The sequence below is a fragment of the Anthonomus grandis genome, chromosome 4 (genome assembly GCF_022605725.1).
Source record: "Anthonomus grandis grandis chromosome 4, icAntGran1.3, whole genome shotgun sequence".
NCBI lineage: Eukaryota > Metazoa > Arthropoda > Insecta > Coleoptera > Curculionidae > Anthonomus > Anthonomus grandis.
In genome coordinates this window covers 3,484,181-3,503,205 of record NC_065549.1, presented here as the reverse complement: position 1 = coordinate 3,503,205, position 19,025 = coordinate 3,484,181, and the positions used below count along the sequence as shown (strand labels likewise).

Below are 19,025 nucleotides of genomic sequence, written 5' to 3'. Positions count from 1 at the left end.
TGATTGGTCGAAGCAAACGTATGCGATTTTGATTGGTGGACATCGCTGTTAAATGTCAATGTCAGCAGATTTGTGTCAGAAATTGTAAAAAAAAAAAATCAGGGAGGGACTAGGGTCTTATTTATTTTATGTTTTTTTTTTCGTAATTTCTTAACTTTTTTGTGCTGACTGGTAATTTTGTTACGTAGGTAAAATCCCATACATTCTTATATCTGTCTTCCCCAATAGGTCTATTTTGTTGAGTATGTATGCATAAAGTGTAGGCTCTCATGAAACCTGTTTACTATAGAAAAACCACAAAGCAATCATCATAAATTGTTTACTCATTTATAGGTATCAGTGTTTTTCAACCTAAATTTTCATTTATTACCTAAGCTTTGATAACAATAAATTGATAAACCTTACAAATACCCTTTAATCAGTTGATTAAGTATTACAAGTAAGTAAACAAGAAATCTTTAAGATTAAAAACCTATTTACTTTGTTCTTAACAGATCCAATTTTATCCAGAGCTTTTCTTACTAATAACCTGGGCACCTTAAAAAGTGCTTTTTAATTTTATATTCTGTCTTCGGAGGCTTACACTTTATTCAGCTAATAGTGCAATTTGTTCATGATAGCAAAAAATTACTTCGACCCAAATCCCGAATGGTGATTTTATCCTCAAATCCACCAATAGGAACTTCCTCCTTAACATTGATGCTATATCCCCAGAAAGATCTATGCTCTCAGGATTATTACACTCCTTTAAAAATCCTTTACCATATTTTTTCAATTTTCATACAGAACTTTTCGAATGCCACTCATAAAAACATTTAAGCAGATAAGATTATTGAATCCCCCAGTGCTTTACATGATATGAATAAAATAAAGGTTTTATGTTACACATTATAATACTCAGACCAGTAGGTATTTGCTTCCAGTTGCCAACTAAGCCGTGAACAGGTTACATCTACATTCCAAAATGGTTTTACCAGGACCTTTACCTTTATTGTTCAAGTGAGTTAGAAACATTTTTTAATAGTATAAGCTAGTGGTAGTACAATAATCAGAAGTACGTATACTAAGTCATATGACTTTCTTTACTTGAGCACATAAGGTTCAGATTAATGTTAGTTATGATACTGAGTGCTTATTACTAAAATTTAAAATATTTTAAGTATTACATATTGTCTTGTTATGGTAATAGGGGCTGTGCAAAATGCAATTTATTATTAACCATTTTATTGATATTCACAATCTTAATACAACTCAATGCATATTCAAGCATGAATGTCAACCATTTAACTAAATGTTATGTACCACTTGTTAATGAGGACATATATCATCCTCGCCCTTATTTTATTGGCACATTTAGTGTTTTACATTTGACCAAGAATTGTATTGAAAGTTCATTTTTCTATGACTATGCAATGGGTGATTTTCACTGTTTATATGGGCTCGTACAAGGTAAAGGGAGAGTTGGATGTGGATCTATGTATGAAGCTGTTCTATGAAAAGCTGTAAGGATATATGCATTGATCAGTCAATACCCAAAAAACAGGCAAAAGATGTGCAGAGACTCTTTATGTGCCTCTTACACTAATTTTTAATTTGTCTCTCTCTGTCTATAACACCTATTTTTAAATCTGGTATTGCTAGTAATGTTGAGAACTGCAGGCTTATATCGGTCATCAACTCAATTCAAAATATTCAAAAATGTGCTTTATAGCACTAGTTTAAATTAAAAGCCATAAATAATAAAACTCAACTGGGTATCATTTCTACCGACTGCATTAAAACTTTTGATAAAGTTGATCGCTATAATTATTGAAAAACTAGGCAAATTTGGAGCATGTATGTTCCTTTCTGAGGTTAAATCAAGTTAAAGTGGGGAATAGTTTATCTAAACCATTAATATCAACATCGGGGGTGCCACAAGGTAGCAACTTGGGCCCCCTTCTGTTTGCTAATGATTTGCCTTATTGTTGGAAATTTTCAACAAACCTGCTAGTTATAGTCTAATCACTTGAAAAAGACAATACATGTAGTAGTAGTAGTAGTAGTAGTAGTAGTATTTATTAATAATAATATACATACAATGCATTATTACAAGTCAAGTCACTTACTAACAAATAAAGGTAAAAGATAAAATACAAATTAACAAGTTTTGCCCAAAAGCAGATAAAATATAACATCTAATCACAATATTTGCACTAAACCTAAAACACTTAACATACATTCTTATTAAGACAATATTAACATATAAGATTAAAATTAAAATTGGGATGAGAAGTACTCCTCAAATGAGTAGAATGCACCCCTCAAAAGATGCATTTTTATTTGTTTTTTAAACTGCGGAAGGCTAAGAGATTTAATGTTTGTTGGAAGACAATTATAAAATTTTGGTGCAAAGTATCTGGTTCCATTTCTTGATCTCTCAAGCCGGCTAAACTCAGGCACTAGCTCATTACAATTCCTAGTTTCATAATTATGAAAATGTAGGTGGGTTCTATAGTGATCCAGATTTTGGTGAACACGCAACAGGCACTGCATAATGTACACGGACGGCAAAGTTAATATTTTAAGCTTCCGAAAAGATTCCCTACAGTCATCTCGGTAACCCTGACCAGTCACAATACGAATACACTTTCTCTGCAGCCCAAATACTTTATCTATATGGCAGGAATGACACCATGTCAGTATGGCATAAGTTAGCTGTGAGTGAAAACTACTATGATATGCTGTAAGTAAGACCTGCAAGGAAGTAATTCCCGCTAGATTTCTAAAGAGGAATAACAGACTGGACAGTTTACTAGACAGTTTGACTATATGTTGTTCCCAAGTCAATCCTGGATCAAGGTGAACACCAAGAAACTTAGCCTCATCTGAACAGCTTCCAAAAGCAGGATGCTCAGTATATGTATTGTGCCGCAAAGTAAAATTAAGTGTTTGTGACTTTGAACTATTGAGAGAAATACGATTTGCCAAGAACCATTGAAAGAGGTTATTCTCCGGGGTTTGGAGATCTAAATTAATGATATTTGAAGGGTGATAACTTTTGATAGTAAGTTGTGTCGTCAGCAAACAGAACAGTGCTAACAGAGCCCCCCTGTGAAAAGGCCAGATCATTTATGTAGATAAGAAATAGTATGGGTCCCAAGACAGACCCCTGTGGAACTCCATATTTCAAAGGCTTAATATCAGACTTATTCTGATTAAAGACAACAAACTGAACTCTATTCGACAGGTATGACTCAAGCATCTTAATTGCTTCCCGGTGAAAATTGCAGGCTTCCAGTTTTTTTAGAAGAATGCTATGTGTCACACAGTCAAAAGCCTTTGTGAGATCCAGGAACGAGGCCAAGGTATCAAGAAACTTTTCAAATCCTTCCAGGATATTACTTGTAAAATGGTCTATAGCTAAAGTTGTTGTCCTGTTTTTCCTGAAGCCAAATTGAGTTACTGCAAAGAGCTGATTTGACTCAAAATAGTCATTAATCTGGTTTTTTAAGATTCGTTCATGCACTTTAGACAGAATAGGTAAGAGGGAGATGGGACGATAACTATTATAGTCATCAGCAGATCCTTTACCTTTAAAAAGAGGAACAACTTTTGCAGTTTTAAATGCTGCTGGAAAAATGCCAGTGAGTATTGAGTGGTTGATTAATTTAGTTAAGGGAATGATAATTTAATTTTTTATAGCTTTGATAATTTTTGTGTTCATTCCATCAGAGTCTTTACAGTGGCTGTTTTTTAATTCATCAATGGCTTCCATGACCTAGCTGTTCTAAACCTGAAGGGTAATAAGTTGGTATGTGGAATGGAGTTCAGATATACTTGAAAAGTTTGGTCAGTATGTTCAAGTTTACTTGAGAACCAATTCAAAATTTCTAACTCTGTATGAAATCGGAAGAAAAATTACTTGCAAGATCTTGGAGTATGTATTTGATGGTCAACAAAATCTAATTACCATTATTGGATTATCATTGGAAAGTCATACAGAACTCTTGATTTGTTAATTTGTTACTTAATTTTTTTTTTAATAATTGAAACCCTTATATCATTCAATATATAATGCACTAGTAAGACCTCACTTGGAGTATGCCTCTATTACATATAATCTATTAAACATATCGGCCTATAGGCCGAATTTAACGTTGATCTGTTTGAAAACGTTCAAAAACGATGCTTACGGTTCCTTTATGTAAGAAAATTTGGTTTATATGATTTCCTATAATGCTATGTTAAATTGTTTTAAAATTCAGCGACTGGATAATAGGAGAAATTTGCATTCAAACTTTTTTATCTATTATGTTGTAAATCACATTACATAATTATAAGAACTACTGTCTTATAAGTAATATTAAATTTCACGTTTGAAAAATACATCTAAGAATACAATTAATAAGACTGATTTTTCACCAGGATCTTAGAAAAAGGTACCCATGTGATAATTGAGTATGATATAGACTTTTTAAATTCTCCTGTAAAACAAATAAAAAATGGTATAAATTTTATTTAGATATATAGTGTTTTTTTGTCTAAGTTTGGTTATTTTAGGTAGGTATTATGAATTATTTTTTCAGTAGTAAGCACTCCTTTAATGTAATAACAATTATTTTGTGTTTTAAAGGAGGACAAATAAATAAAAGCTAGAACATAATCTAAAGGTCACACTTTAAACTCAAAATTGCCTCCTTTTTTCAGAAAAATCGACGAAAACAAACAAAAATTTATCGAAAACCTTCGAGAAGCGGTCGCGATAAAGTCGGTGTCGGCATGGCCCCAAAACAGGACGGACATCAAACATATGCTCGAATGGGCCCAAACGAGACTCGAAGCCCTAGGGGCCACAGTTGAACTGAGAGACATCGGAAAGCAGACTTTACCAGATGGTTCTCAAATACCCCTTCCTCCAGTGCTGCTGGGCAGTTTAGGCAACGATTTAAAGAAAAAAACCGTTTTGATTTATGGTCATTTGGACGTGCAACCCGCCCTAAAAGAAGACGGTTGGGATACAGAACCGTTTGTCTTGACTGAAAAAGACGGAAAGTTGTTTGGCCGTGGTGCTTCTGACGATAAAGGGCCCGTGCTTGGTTGGATACACGCCCTAGAATGTTACAAAGCCATTGGAGAGGATATTCCTGTAAAAAAATCCCTTAAAAATCTCTAAAAATCGTAGTCATTACTATTTTTTTTTAGGTAAACTTGAAATTTGTGTTTGAAGGCATGGAGGAGTCGGGCAGTGTAGGTTTGGACCCACTGCTTTATAGCGAAAGCGATAAATTTTTGAAAGGCACCGACTATGTGTGTATCTCCGATAATTATTGGCTTGGCTGCGATAAACCATGCTTAACTTATGGACTAAGAGGTTTATGTTATTTCCATGTGGAAGTTGAGTGTGCCACCAAGGATCTGCATAGTGGAGTTTATGGGGGCACAGTGTACGTACAACCTGCAATTTTTTTACTCCTGAATTCCTCTAAATTAGTGTGAAAATAGAATAAAAACATGTTCGGTGGCTCCCAAGCTATGACCAAAAATGTCCAGTAATGCAAAGAAATTTTGATGTTACAACACTCGTTTTAAGGGTTGCCAAATTTGTTTATCAAATTCCCTTTGATTCAGATAGTCTTAGCGCGGTTTCACACACACCGATATTATCGGTATCGGTTTGCCTAACAAATACATTGCCTTAAATGAATAGTTTTACACAAAAACCGATCCGATAAAAATATCGGTGGCTGTGTTCGATATCGTTGCGTCTGTCCGATGGTCGAGTTAAAATCGGCCAGTAAATTATCGCCCGGTTTAGTACGCAATGCAAACTAAATAGGCATATTCATACGTTCCGACTTGTCGTTATCGGTGTGTCAGATCGCTTGCTACCGGGGCGGATCAAATAAATCTAGAGATGTTGTTGTTGTGTGTGGACCGAGTTATACCTTTTGTAACTAATATTGTAAACTCATGTATATTAGACAAATGTTTTCCTGATGTCTGGAAGGTCTCAAAAATATTTCCACTTTTAAAAAAGCAAAATATTTCCGATTTTAATGATTTAAGACCTATTAGTATTCTGCCAGTTCTTTCTAAAGTCATGGAAAAGATATTAAATGTCCAAATTAGGGAGTACCTAGATAAATATAATATTTTACCGGCATTTCAGTCAGGGCTTAGATCGGGTCATAGCTGTACCACGGCACTTTTAAAGATCACAGATGATATTATTGAAGCTACTGATCAGGGTAAGGCCACTGCTTTAGTACTTATTGACTACAGCAAAGCGTTTGATCGTATCAATCATACATTACTCTACGCGATCTTAGGCTGTAATGGGTTTGACTCTGACGCAATTGATATTATTAAAAGTTATTTAACCGATAGAAATCAATACGTTGAAACGAATAAGGGCATTTTATCTACTGCATTTCAGTTATGTGAAGTTCCACAAGGTTCCATATTGGGACCTGTTTTATTTTGTATTTATACTAGTAATCTCACCAGTTGTTTAAAATATTGCAGTGCTCATTTATATGCTGATGACACGCAACTCTACTTTTCTTTTTTTCCTGAAAGTAAAGAAATAGCTGCCAAGAAAATAAACGATGATCTAAAAGCCTTAATAGATTTTTCAGAAAAACACAATCTGCAAATAAACTCGTCTAAATCTACCTTCTTGATTTTCGGCAAAAATCGCGAAGTATTGCATCAGAGTATGGCTTTGGAAGCTTCCTCAAACAAGCTTTTGCATTCTACTTGTTCCCGCAATTTGGGACTTCACATTGACACCAATATGAGGTATAAACAGCATATAAGTAAGTGCATTCAATCTGCTTATTCTAATTTAAAACAACTGTTTCCGCATAGACACCTGCTTTCAACATCTCAAAAAATTACTTTATGCGACGCTCTGGTTTTGAGTCATTTTAATTTTGCCGACGTATATGGTATCGTATATGGTCCATGCTTAGACTCTATCGACAAAGGTCGAATTCAGCGAGTGCAAAAGTCATGCTTGCGATTAATTTACGGCATTCGTCGTGGACATCCTGTAAGTTACATGCTACGACAAACCAAATGGCTTTCTATGGAGGATCGTAGAAATCTGCATGCTGCTACTGTATTTCACCAAGTAATAACTTTAAATCGCCCCTCGTATCTATTAAATAAAATACGCTATAGAACTGACGTACATTCTTTGAATCTCTGGCATAGAGGTCTAATTTCTCCGCCTTTGCATACCACTATGTTTTATCAGCGGTCATTTTCTTATAATATTTATTTAATTTACAACCAGATTCCGGAGGACTTTAAAAATGTATCAACAAGCGTATTTAAACATAAATACAAAAAATATTTATTGCGGTAAAATGGGTATATCTGGCGATCGTCGCGTTTATTAAATATGTATGTATTGGGTATGTTAAAGCTTATTGGATGTTTGGCACTTGTTGGGGGATACCAAGTAATTTATTTTGGATGCAACAAAAAAAACAGAAAAGAAATTATAACTTATTTAATGAAGGAGGTTAAACACGAATCTTTTTTTAAATTGCCTTTAGCCTCCTTTTTGCCTATATTATGGTTAAGATGTTTTTTCAATTTTAAAGCATATGATATTTATTATCTTTGTATCTAGTTAAGATATAATATTTTATTGTAAATTGGGCAAATAAACGATGTATTATTATTATTATTATTATATCACTTTTGAAACCCAGTGTCTCACGAGTAGTTTGGCGTATTGACTGGTTGCTGGAACACGGGTTATACTTAATATGCGTGTGACTAAATTTAATTACGACATTGTTACACTCATTGAATTGGTGGAAGTAAGGCCCTGTTTGTGGAATAAATTTTCCGATGCTTACAAAGACAAGATATTGAAAAAACGTGAGTGAAAAGAAGTGCATAAATACCTTGAAGCCAATTTCGATAATTTAAATGAATAAGAACAGCAAAAAATTGGTAAGTGCATGTTTTTTCCTGTATTTATTCACATTTAGAGCCTACGTTACAGATCTAGGTTAGTACATACCTATTTGAGCTTTAATTTTAAAGAACACTTTCCTAAACATAAAAGTAATATCTAAGTATAAAGACATTAAATAGAACCACAAGCAGTAACTTATGCGCTAAATTTTAGACATTTGCCATGGTAAGGATCCCTCTGGACTTACAAAGAACTCTGCAAATTTATCGCGATCATCATTGGCAGCTCGTCCACCGCGACATGCTGTAGTTGGTGGTAGATTTTGTGGCTCTCTGTCTGGTGCGTACATATCTTCTACACGAGTGCCATCTTTTTCTCAAACTATGTTGTGCAAAATTATGCGCGCTTTAACAATATCTTATGCGTACTCCTTACCAACATTTATGGCTCTGTGAAATATTCGCCACTTATTTACTAATATACCGAACGAACATTCTATATACCGTCGCGCTCGACATAAGCGATAATTGAAAATTCTTTAATTAATATTTAAACTATGGCCCCCATATGGCCTAAGTAAATTCTGGGAAAGTGCAAATGCTTCATCTCCAACTAAGACGAATGGTAGATTTTCTCCTGTTGAAATTAGTGTGCTTGGGTGGGGAATATCCAAGGCATTTTGTTGTAATAATTTCCAAAACACGGTTTCTTTAAATACTGATGAGTCGCAATCCTTACCAAAGGCACCTATATAAAGCGCTAATTAGAATCCGCAATAGCCATTAGGACTATCGAAAAAAAATGTTTATAATTCAAATTCATCGATCCACTGCCTGGAAACTTCATAACGCGGACGTGTTTCCCGTCCACAGCTCCTATGCAGTGCGGAAACTGAGCATTTCTTGTAAATCCATCAGCAATGTCCTTCCAATTTTCTTCTATTGGCGTTGGAAGATATTCATCTTTTAAAATATTCCAAATACTATGACAAACATCTCTTATAATCTTGCTTATGGTTGAAACTCCTAATCTGTAGGCATGCAATGCATATCCGTGAACGTGTTTCCACTTGCCAAATATCTGAAAAAAATATCTATGTATACCATCTATTTTAGGTGACGCTATTACAACAAAGTGGCAAAATATAAGAGATGCGTTTGTTAGATCCCTTAAGAAAAAGAGTGGACAGGGTACACAACGAAAATATGTTTACCATGATCAGCTGCAATTTCTGTTACAAGTTGTGAATAAAGATGAAAGGATCTCTAGTATTTCGGATGTGGAAGTAAACCAAGGAGAAGAAACTGAAAATTCAAATGAGGTCCTACCTACACCAGCAACATCTAAAGCCAGTTCAACAAGTTCCCATGCAAGTAAAACTCGCCAAGGCCACAAGAGGCTTGCGGACCCCATTGAATTGGAAATTAGGAAAAAACTAAATGAACCTTCCAATGAAGATGAGTCATTCTTCAATTCCGTTTTTCCTATGATAACAACAATGTCAGAAGAGGAAAATTGAGTTTAGGATGGGAGTACTGCAGCTAATTCAAAAAATTAAACGAAATCATCAAATAAGCACCTCTAGCATCACCTTTTCTACTTCTTCTGTATCTGATTCCTCTACAGTCTCATCTCCGTCATATACTATTCTACAAGCAGCAAACCCATCAACGACAAACTATCAGTCGTTTTATCAAGAAGGGTCATATACATCAACGAGTAGCACCTCACAAGATGTTTCACAACATTTCCAAAATAGTGTATGAATTATTTTTATTATCAAAGTTTAGTTTATGTAAGAATTTTTATTATGTTACTTTAAATACAAATAAAGAATTTCCTTAATTACTTACCTCAGCGTTATTGCCAGCATTTCTTTTGGAGGTACACATAATCTCATTTGAGTATCTTGTCTTTGTAAGCTACAAGATAACTTTTGTAATAAGTAGTCAAATGTAGCTGTGCTCATTCTAAAGTAGTTAAAAAACTTTTCATCATGTTCGCGCAATTTTTCAAACATTGTATAAAATGCTCCTTCTACATATTTTTGAGATAATATGGGATGGACCCAATATCGTCTTCGTCTGTTTTTTTGACACTTCTTTTTTTGCAGATACAGCAAATATAATAAAGACACGCCTTTTTTGTTCATATTAAATAATAAATAATTGTTCTGATACACTACACACACCGCACTGATCCCTGGCCTTTTATGAAAGACGGCGCAAAGTTTTACTATTTTATTGGTGTGTAAGAAAGCACTCTCCGATACCGATATCGACACCGATAATATCGGTGTGTGTGTGAAACCGCGCTTAAACGTAGTTTTGTTTGTGGATTAACTTATTGGATAATAAATGCTCTTTCTTTGACTAAAACCTTATTAGGAATATCTAATTGTTTTGACTAAAACTTGGTCATGAATATTAGCAAAGAAATCTCAAGTTATACCCAAATCCTTAACCTTGCAAGATATTTTTACCCTTAAATCGCCCGCTCTATCTTAACAAAAAAAAAATATTTTAAGTTATGTCCACTAATGATTTTGTTAAGACTTCAATTACACATAAAAACAATTATTTAGGCACGAAGCTATGCCCGATCTGATTCACATCTTGGGCACGTTAGTAAACAAGGACAACGAAATCCAAATTACAAACATCCACAACGAAGTTGCTCCACGCTCCGCAGAAGAGGATAAAATCTATGAAAAAATTCATTTTAAAGTGGACGAGTATAAGGGCGATATCGGCACCAATAGGCTGTTGCATAACGAAGTTAAGGAGAGGATTTTGATGCACAGATGGAGATACCCTTCTCTGTCTATCCATGGTAATAACCGCTTGCAATCCAGTGTTAAAATAATTGATTTATCGTATTCCCGTAGGAATCGAGGGTGCTTTCAGTGAACCCGGTCAAAAGACCGTCATTCCCCGCAAAGTGATTGGGAAATTCTCGATTAGGATTGTGCCCAATCAGGAGCCAAATCTGATCGAAAAGTATGTGGTCGATTATGTGAACCAGAAGTGGAAGGAGTACGGAAGTCCTAATAATATGAAGGTAAGTAAACGTTCGGATTTATTTAATTGATTGTTTTTTTTAAAGATTTTTGTCCATGTTAGTACACAAGGTGATCAATTCAAAATGGCGTGCAATAACAACGGTCTCACAAATATCGCGAAAAATTGTAAAGTTTCCAAGAGATTTGCTAATACAAGTGTGTAAAGAAGTATTTTGTAAAGTACTTCAAGAGTAGAGGGAATAAGGGTAATTGCTTATAACATATTAGTTTGCCAAGATTGTGATGAACCAGAATGTAAAGTTACGATTAAGACTCTGAAGCAAGGTGCGACATCCTTTTTATGCTGGTGTTTGAAACACGAGATAAAAACAATCTGTTTGTAGAAAATAAAAATTACGAAAATAACGAAGATATCGTTCTCCAAGAAATTCCAAAAAATAGTCCACCTTTTCTCAAAGAGACCGGCTTACATTAAATAGTAATTAAATAAACTTCAAGTCACATGTCTCAAATTTATTAAATTAAAGTCAGAGGATTATACGTGTTTCGTCAATACTAGGCATCTTAGATCCACTTGTGTATTCAGTAATAAAAAGAAGCAGAGAACAACACTACAAGTCAAAGGTTAAAATTAAGTTAACAACTACATATTAAAATTATAAAGGGTGTTTTTTTTAGAGGCGGAGAACTTTAAATTGAAATTAAACACAAAATATTTTATTGATATGAACGAATTTGCTTTTATATTAAAGATTTTTTTTTTGCATTAATATTTAAAAATGATTTCGGGCATGTGACCCCCACGGCTGGCGCGTACGTGGCGTAATCTAGAGGTCTGATTTTCACACACTCTTTCCAGTACTGCAGGCTGTATTTCGGCAATCACGCGTCGTATGTTGACGCGCTGTATGACACGGGGCACCGTCCTGCTGAAACCGCATTTCTGCAACGCCTGCAAAGGCTTCCAATTGAGGCACAAAAAAGTTGGTTATCATGTTTCTGTATCGCTCACCGTTTACTGTAACGTTCTGACCATCAGCATTTCTGAAGACATAAGGACCAATGATTCCACCGGCCCATAAAGCGCACCAAACGGTTAGTTTTTCTGGATGTAACGGTTTTTGCTCGTGGATTCTCATCCCCCCAAATTCGGCAATTCTGCTTGTTTACATAGCCGTTTAACCAAAAGTGTGCTTCATCACTGAACAAAACTTTCATATGAAATCGTGGATCAACAGCAATCTTTCCTTCCGCCCATTCAGCTAATGTACGGCCCAAAAAGATCCTAGGGTTTCAACTCCTGGACAAGTTGTCTTTTATACGCTCGCAATCCGAGATCTTTGCGTACAATTTTCCATAAAGTGGATGGACATAAGTTCACTTGTTGAGAACGACGACGAATTGACAAATTTGGATCATTATCAACACTATGCTGCTCAGCAGCTATCGCTTGTTGCGTGCGCACTGTACGACGTCTTAAGGGATGCGTATTGTCGACTAGAGTAAAAGTATTGCGAAAACAATCAACAGTTTCTCGAATTAATCTCTCTGAAGGACGATTATGAGCACCATAAAACTCACGTAATGCCCGATATGTTTCTCGAATAGAACCATGTCTTTCAAAATAAATTTGAACAATTTGGAAACGTTGCTCCGGCGTGAGTTTGTTCATGATGAATTGCCAAACCAAACTAATCTAAAAATAACCCAGAACTGTCAGGTCGGCTGTCATAAAAAACAGTGTTGCCAAATGAAAGTTCTCCGCCTATATAAAAAACAACCTTTATAAAAAAAAAAAGATATCGTCATAAAAATCCAAGATGACATGTCGAATGAGGATCAAAAAATCGCCCAAAAAGAACTTAAAAGTTATCTAAATAAACAAGAGATTAAAAGTATACATGAATACATATATAGATTAATACACACGTATAATTGCTGGTACTAGGTCAATCATAGATTTAGTTAGGGCTCAAATATTATATAACTACAAAATCTCTGTTCATGACATAGTACCGGGGAATCTTAAATGAAAGAATAATGAAATAAATATTTTTTTTCATTTAAGGAAAATAGCCTTTTTTCGTTATTATGTGTGGGTCTCAATTTCACCCCAAGGGTCCAACATTTCAAAATTTGTTTTAGCATGTGCATTGAGTGCTAAAAATGGGTCTGAAAAAAATTGTTCTGGGTTAGTAGCAGTAGGTTCTTAACTATTTTTAACACAGCCTTAAGTCGGTAATTTATATGGATTTGATGCATAACTATTATTACTAAAAATAAAACTTAAATAATGTAAATGAGAATATTTATACAAAAAAAATAATTTGCCATTACTTGGTACTTCTCATGTACTTCAAGAAATATAAATTAGGGCTCTTGAGACTGTGCAATTGAGACAGACAAATGCAACTGGGATTGTTGATATCATTTTATTCATTTGTTGTTTAATTAATAATAGGTTTAAAGAGGCAAAAATAAAACCCATAGTTTTAATAATAATGTGTTAAAGGTGGGAATGTGGAAGACTCTTAAATCCATCATAAATAAAAAAATAGAGGATAGCATTCCTGAACTAAAAATTAAAAATAAAATTGTCTGTGATCCACTAAAAATTGTCATAAAATTATTTCTACTTCACTAGCATTCAGGATATAGTCAACAATTAGCAATAATTTAGTCAAACTGATCAATATTGTGACATTAACACTAATAGGTTAATATGGTTAATAGGTTAATTCTGATGAAGTAGACTTCATTTTTCTTAAATATATGTTTCATATTATAGGATACCCATTGTTGAATCTTGTAAACTCAGTTCTGAAGGTTGGTAAAATGCCAAATGATCTAAAGTGCTCAGTTGTAAAACCCATTCCAAAAACACACAACCCAAGGGAACCAGAACATTATCCTCCTATAAATATGCTTCCAGCAATTCAAAAATTAGATGGATTAATTATTTATGAACAGTTAGTAAAATTCTGTACCGAAAATAAGATAATAAATAAAAATTAATCTGGATTTAAAAGGTATAACTCATGTGAGTATGTTATACAAAGTCTTTATCTTACTTATCTGAGAGATATCAAATGGCCAAGTGTAATAGTGTAGTTTTGAAAAATGTGAAACGGTTTATGGAGTTCCACAGAAAAGTGTTCCTGGACCAATGTTGTTCACCTTGAAACATTAAGTTTGAAACTTTGCCAAATATATCAATTTGCTGATGATACCGTCATCTTTTTAAGCTCGAAGTCACATGAGGTCCTTTCTGCGACTCGTAGTGAGGAATTAAAGTTAGTTTATTCGCGGCTATGTGTCAATAAATTTAAACTTAATTTGTAAAAATCAAAAATATGATTTATCGGAAAAATCTAAAACAGATAAAGAATGCTTTTCTAGAAGTCTTAGTATTAAACTAAATAATGCAAATATATGAATTTAAATGACTATTTTGAGTACGTCATTGATTAGGTGGGCAACAAAATTGGGGTTTTGTCTTGTCTAAGGTATAAGCTGTCTTTATTAGTAAAGAAATTCATTTTTAATAGCATAATAAAGTTACGTTTTGACAACTGCGGATCATTGATTTATTTCGGAAGCAAAACAAGTTGCAAGTACTGCAAAACAGAGCTATGCCAATCATTTCAAATTGTAGTAAATATGAATCAAAAATAAATATATTAAATTGGCTGGATATAGAACAAAATTTTAAATATCAACTTCTTTTATTTATTTATTTATAAAGTAGAGCATGGTTTTCTACCTCCATATGTGCGGCATTTTCTGAAAAGAAATAATGAAATTCATTATTATCAGGCAAGACAACAGTATACATAAATAAGAATGTCTTTAACTCTTTTCGACAAGGGTCTGTCGTTGTACAACGTGCTGCCAAATGACTTAACCCATTAATACCTAAGCGTCCCTTATAAGGGACCAGCAAATTCCTTGCGATAAAAATAAAGTGGGGATACATCGAGCACTTAGAGTTGCAAAGCCTATTTAGCAGACTTGATTCGACGTGTCAGGTGTTTTTGTTTTCTATTTCTCGCGAAATTATTTATGTGTTATTGAAAATGGATCCCTCCATGTACTCTACTAGGGGTCAAGGGTAAGTTTTATTTTATGTATGTGTAAATAAAAATTTTTCGCATTGATTACTAATTGAATCTTTATAAATAATGTTCAAAGAAAATAGTAAAGGTCATCGAACCCCTGATTTTATAACCGCGTGTAAAATACGTTACTACATATGTTGTGTCCCTTATAAGGGACGCTAAGCGCTATGTCTCCTTTATTGCAGATTGACCTTAGCTTAACTAATGGAGTGTTTAGAGGAGGATGACGACTTGCCGGAATCTAACATCTATATTTTACCTCTAGATGATGGAATTGAGACCGAAGTTGATAGCGACGAATCTGACGATGAGCATGCAGCGAATATAAATCACCTACCTCGCGGAATCCTATCTCAGGAATGTGAAATAGCTTACGTAAATGACTCTGACGATTCTGACCCTGAAGATTTACTGCTCTTATCTGTCCTTCAGAAAAACCTAAAAAGCAATAACAATACAAAGCAACAAACAGAGTACACGTACCAAAAATCAAGATGACGGAAGCCTGATCCTGAGTAAATAATAGTGACCTTGTGTGATTGTCTGTAGCCCTAGTGAACCCTCACAGGATGCAAAAAATGCAACTACCCCGGTTGATTTTTTCAAATTGTTTTTCAATGAAGAACTTTTGACGTTGATTATTACGGAAAGTAATAGGTATGCACGGTAGAAAAATGTAGAACTAAATTTTACTCTGGACGAACTGCATGTGGTACTAGGACCGTTTCTCTTTATCGGGATATGGAAAATATCCAAACAGAAGACTCTATTGGTCGAGTGAAGAAGATATCCCAAAAATATTACAAAACAGCATGCGTCGAAATCGGTTTGAGACTCTACTAAAGTATATTCACTTTAATGACAATACAATTCAAAATTACCCCAAGACGACAGGCTTTATATATTGAGACCCTTGATAGAACATCTAAACCTGAATTTTAGAACACACAATAGCTTTGATGAGCATTTATCCATTGACGAGAGCATGCATTATGTCAATCAATACATTCGAGGTAAGCCCATAAGATTTGGCTACAAAAATTGGGCTATTTGTTCGAGTAGTGGATACATGTATGGGTTTAAGATTTATACCGGAAAAAATCGAAACAAAGAAAAAGAAAAGAAATTTGGTCTGGGTGGAGATGTAATACTATCTTTACTAGAGCAAGTCGAATTACCTTCAGGTAAGGGTTATAAAATGTTTATGGATAATTACTTTACAGGCCTTCCTCACTTTGACTATTTTTCGAAAAACAATTATTGTGCCACAGGCACAATAAGAGATAATCGTTTAGAGAAATGTCAGGTACAAACTAAGAAGGAATGGAATAATCAGCAAAGGGGAAGCTATAAGTATTATCGAAATGACACCAGCATGCTCGTACAATGGAAAGATAATAAAGTTGTTTCTGTTGTATCCAATTTTGAAACCACTGAAGTAACTAACACACTTCGTTGGGACTGGGTCACTCGATCTAAGAAGACTGTTTCTTAGCCGAAAATAGTAGCCAACTATAATAAATATATGGGTGGTGTGGACAAATTAGATGGTCTTGTTGCGGCTTATAGATCAAGATTTCGACAAAGGAAATGGTATTGGCCACTAGTCTTATATTTATTAGATGTATCTGTTGTGAATGCTTGGTTACTTATGCGAAAATTGAAAACAAATCATCCTGACTCTGTTAGTTTATCGGCGTTTCGATGATACATATCGCTAAGTTTAATAATATACAAATCGCTAATAAGTTTTTTGAAAAGTTTTGGTACTAAACCCCTGCAAGGAAAAACCAGAGTGCCTCGACCATTACATGACGTACGATTCGATAATATTGGGCAGTCTGATAGTCTACAATGAAACCGACCGCCGATGTGCGCTATGTGGAAAAAAACTCAATTCATCTGCGAAAAGTGTAACATTGCATTGCATCCTAAAATTTGTTTCAAACTTTACCATGATAACTAAAATATAATGTATTTATATACAAAACATAATAAACATGTTATCTTACTTTAATTATTCTTTTGCCCAGCGTCCCTCTAAAGGGACACCCTAAAACAAAGGCTCTAGTGAAGTAAAACTTAAAAAACATTTTTTTTATGTTTATTAGACCCATAATAAGGTATTTTTTCTAATTATAATTTAAAACTAAACAAAAACTAACTTTGGGCACTAATGGGTTAAAATTGGAATCTTTGAAAAAAGCAAAAACGATTTAAAAAAATTACATTTATTATTTTATAATAATGACTTTTGATCGTGGTATGATGATTAAAATTCTGCAGTTCCTAAAAGTTTTTACAATTGAAAATTGAAATTTCTTAAAATCCATACTGTATATCAATTTATTTAGATTTGGAGTAGTAACCTTTAAATATTTTCTTGTTAATAATTTATAAGTTAAAATTTTGTTTAATTGAGAGAACCTGAACTTAAGATTTTTCTCGTTATCAAATTTTGTATTAATGGTATTTTTCCAAACAAACCATGACTACTACTACTAATACAAAAAAAACATATTTACAGGTATACATGGTTCATTCTGGATTGCCCTGGACTGAGGACCCCTTCCATCCCCATTACACCGCTGGTAAAAAAAAAAGAAACAAAAATTCAAACACCCTTTTTGTTAATATGGAATTTTTAGGTGCAAAAGCCACTAAGCATGTTTACGGAGTAGAACCGGATCTTACCAGGGAAGGTGGCTCCATTCCAGTCACTTTGTCACTACAAAAAGCGACAGGGAAAAACGTGATTTTGCTCCCGGTCGGTTGCGGCAACGACGGGGCGCATTCTCAAAACGAAAAGATCGACATTCGTAATTATATCGAAGGGGTAAGTACGACTTTATCTCCCAACTTAATTTATATTTTGAAAATTCGTCGTTTTTTTTTTCAGACTAAGCTTTTGGGAGCTTATCTGTACGAGGTGTCGCAGTTGTGATAAATTAAGCTTTGGAATCCCACATTTTTTTTTTTTTACTTTATAATCTTTGTAATGCCAAGCGTTATCATTATACTTTAAGTGTTTAAATGCTTATACAATTATTATATATCTATATTAAATTTGAATAAAAGTTCTTATATTTATATTATTATTTAATGTTTTCAGTTTTTTTCCAGCACCATATATCGCCTATTTTTGCATTTAACCTTAATACGATAAATTCCATGAATGTTATGAAATTTTTGTGAGCTTTATCAGTCATTTTATTTATTTATTTATAGGATGTCCCCATTCTAACAAAATTACAAAATAAATTATATCCTAACCCTAAATGACAAACGTATATAATTATTCTGCCATCAACCAATATACTTTATATCTGAGTATTAAATATCCATAGTACTCGACGAGTAAACTCGCTCAGACACCTTTTAAGTTTTGAAGGCTTTAAATCCACTAAGTCAAAAACCTGATTAAATCTATTTCTCAACATATGGAGTCGATTAATTGGAGAAAATTTACCATAATTTGTATGGTGACATTCAAGCAGAAACAGGGACGTCTCTCTAAGGACTCTGGTATTGCACCTAAAGTTTATCCGCGATAACAATTCAGGGCAATCAATAGCATTATTAATCAACTTGTGAAGAAATATCATATCACACCTAGTTCGATAGTCATCAAGAGAAGTCATATTTAGCCTTGACTTAAGTTCTAATAAGGACTCTGAAATCTTTTACAATTAAATTGAAAGAAATCATTTACATTTAATCGCCAGGCACAGGTTCTCATAAATTTTGGACCTTATCATGATTAGCATAATAAGGGGACCAGACTATGGAAGAATAAGACAAAACACTACGAATAAGTGTAAGATATAAAATTCTGAAGGCAACTACTGAAAAGTCTTGAGTATTTTTAGTTATAAAACCAAGTGTACGAAAGGCTTTACTAGACAAACTTTCTATAAGGGGTATGAAAGTCAGGGAACTGTCAGACAACACCCCCAAATCTTTAATT

The 19,025-nt window shown here is 34.0% G+C and overlaps 1 protein-coding gene across 3 annotated transcripts; it reads left to right on the top strand.

The window, feature by feature from the left end:
• The first annotated feature begins 116 nt into the window (after nucleotides 1–116).
• LOC126735780 (cytosolic non-specific dipeptidase-like) lies at nucleotides 117–18,156 on the top strand. 3 transcript variants are annotated; one of them, XM_050439887.1, is made up of 9 exons: nucleotides 117–188; nucleotides 924–999; nucleotides 4,690–5,128; nucleotides 5,185–5,426; nucleotides 10,503–10,750; nucleotides 10,806–10,978; nucleotides 17,586–17,649; nucleotides 17,707–17,894; nucleotides 17,958–18,156. In XM_050439887.1, the coding sequence occupies exons 2-9, from the start codon at nucleotides 965–967 to the stop codon at nucleotides 18,000–18,002; spliced, it is 1,434 nt and encodes a 477-aa protein (XP_050295844.1). In that variant the 5' UTR covers nucleotides 117–188; nucleotides 924–964; the 3' UTR covers nucleotides 18,003–18,156. The 3 variants fall into 3 exon arrangements, with proteins under 3 accessions (XP_050295844.1, XP_050295841.1, XP_050295842.1); XM_050439884.1 differs by having other exon boundaries at nucleotides 140–188; nucleotides 910–999; XM_050439885.1 differs by lacking the exon at nucleotides 117–188 and adding an exon at nucleotides 320–439 and having other exon boundaries at nucleotides 910–999.
• The last annotated feature ends 869 nt before the right edge of the window (nucleotides 18,157–19,025 follow it).

What these genes read in the sequence shown, in the direction of transcription:
- LOC126735780 (XM_050439887.1), top strand. Translation starts at nt 965, where the DNA reads ATGGTTTTACCAGGACCTTTACCTTTATTGTTCAA. An exon ending in CCCTTCTCTGTCTATCCATG is followed by an intron (nt 10,751 to 10,805) that starts GTAATAACCGCT and finishes GTATTCCCGTAG; the next exon opens with GAATCGAGGGTGCTTTCAGT. An exon ending in GAAGTCCTAATAATATGAAG is followed by an intron (nt 10,979 to 17,585) that starts GTAAGTAAACGT and finishes ACATATTTACAG; the next exon opens with GTATACATGGTTCATTCTGG.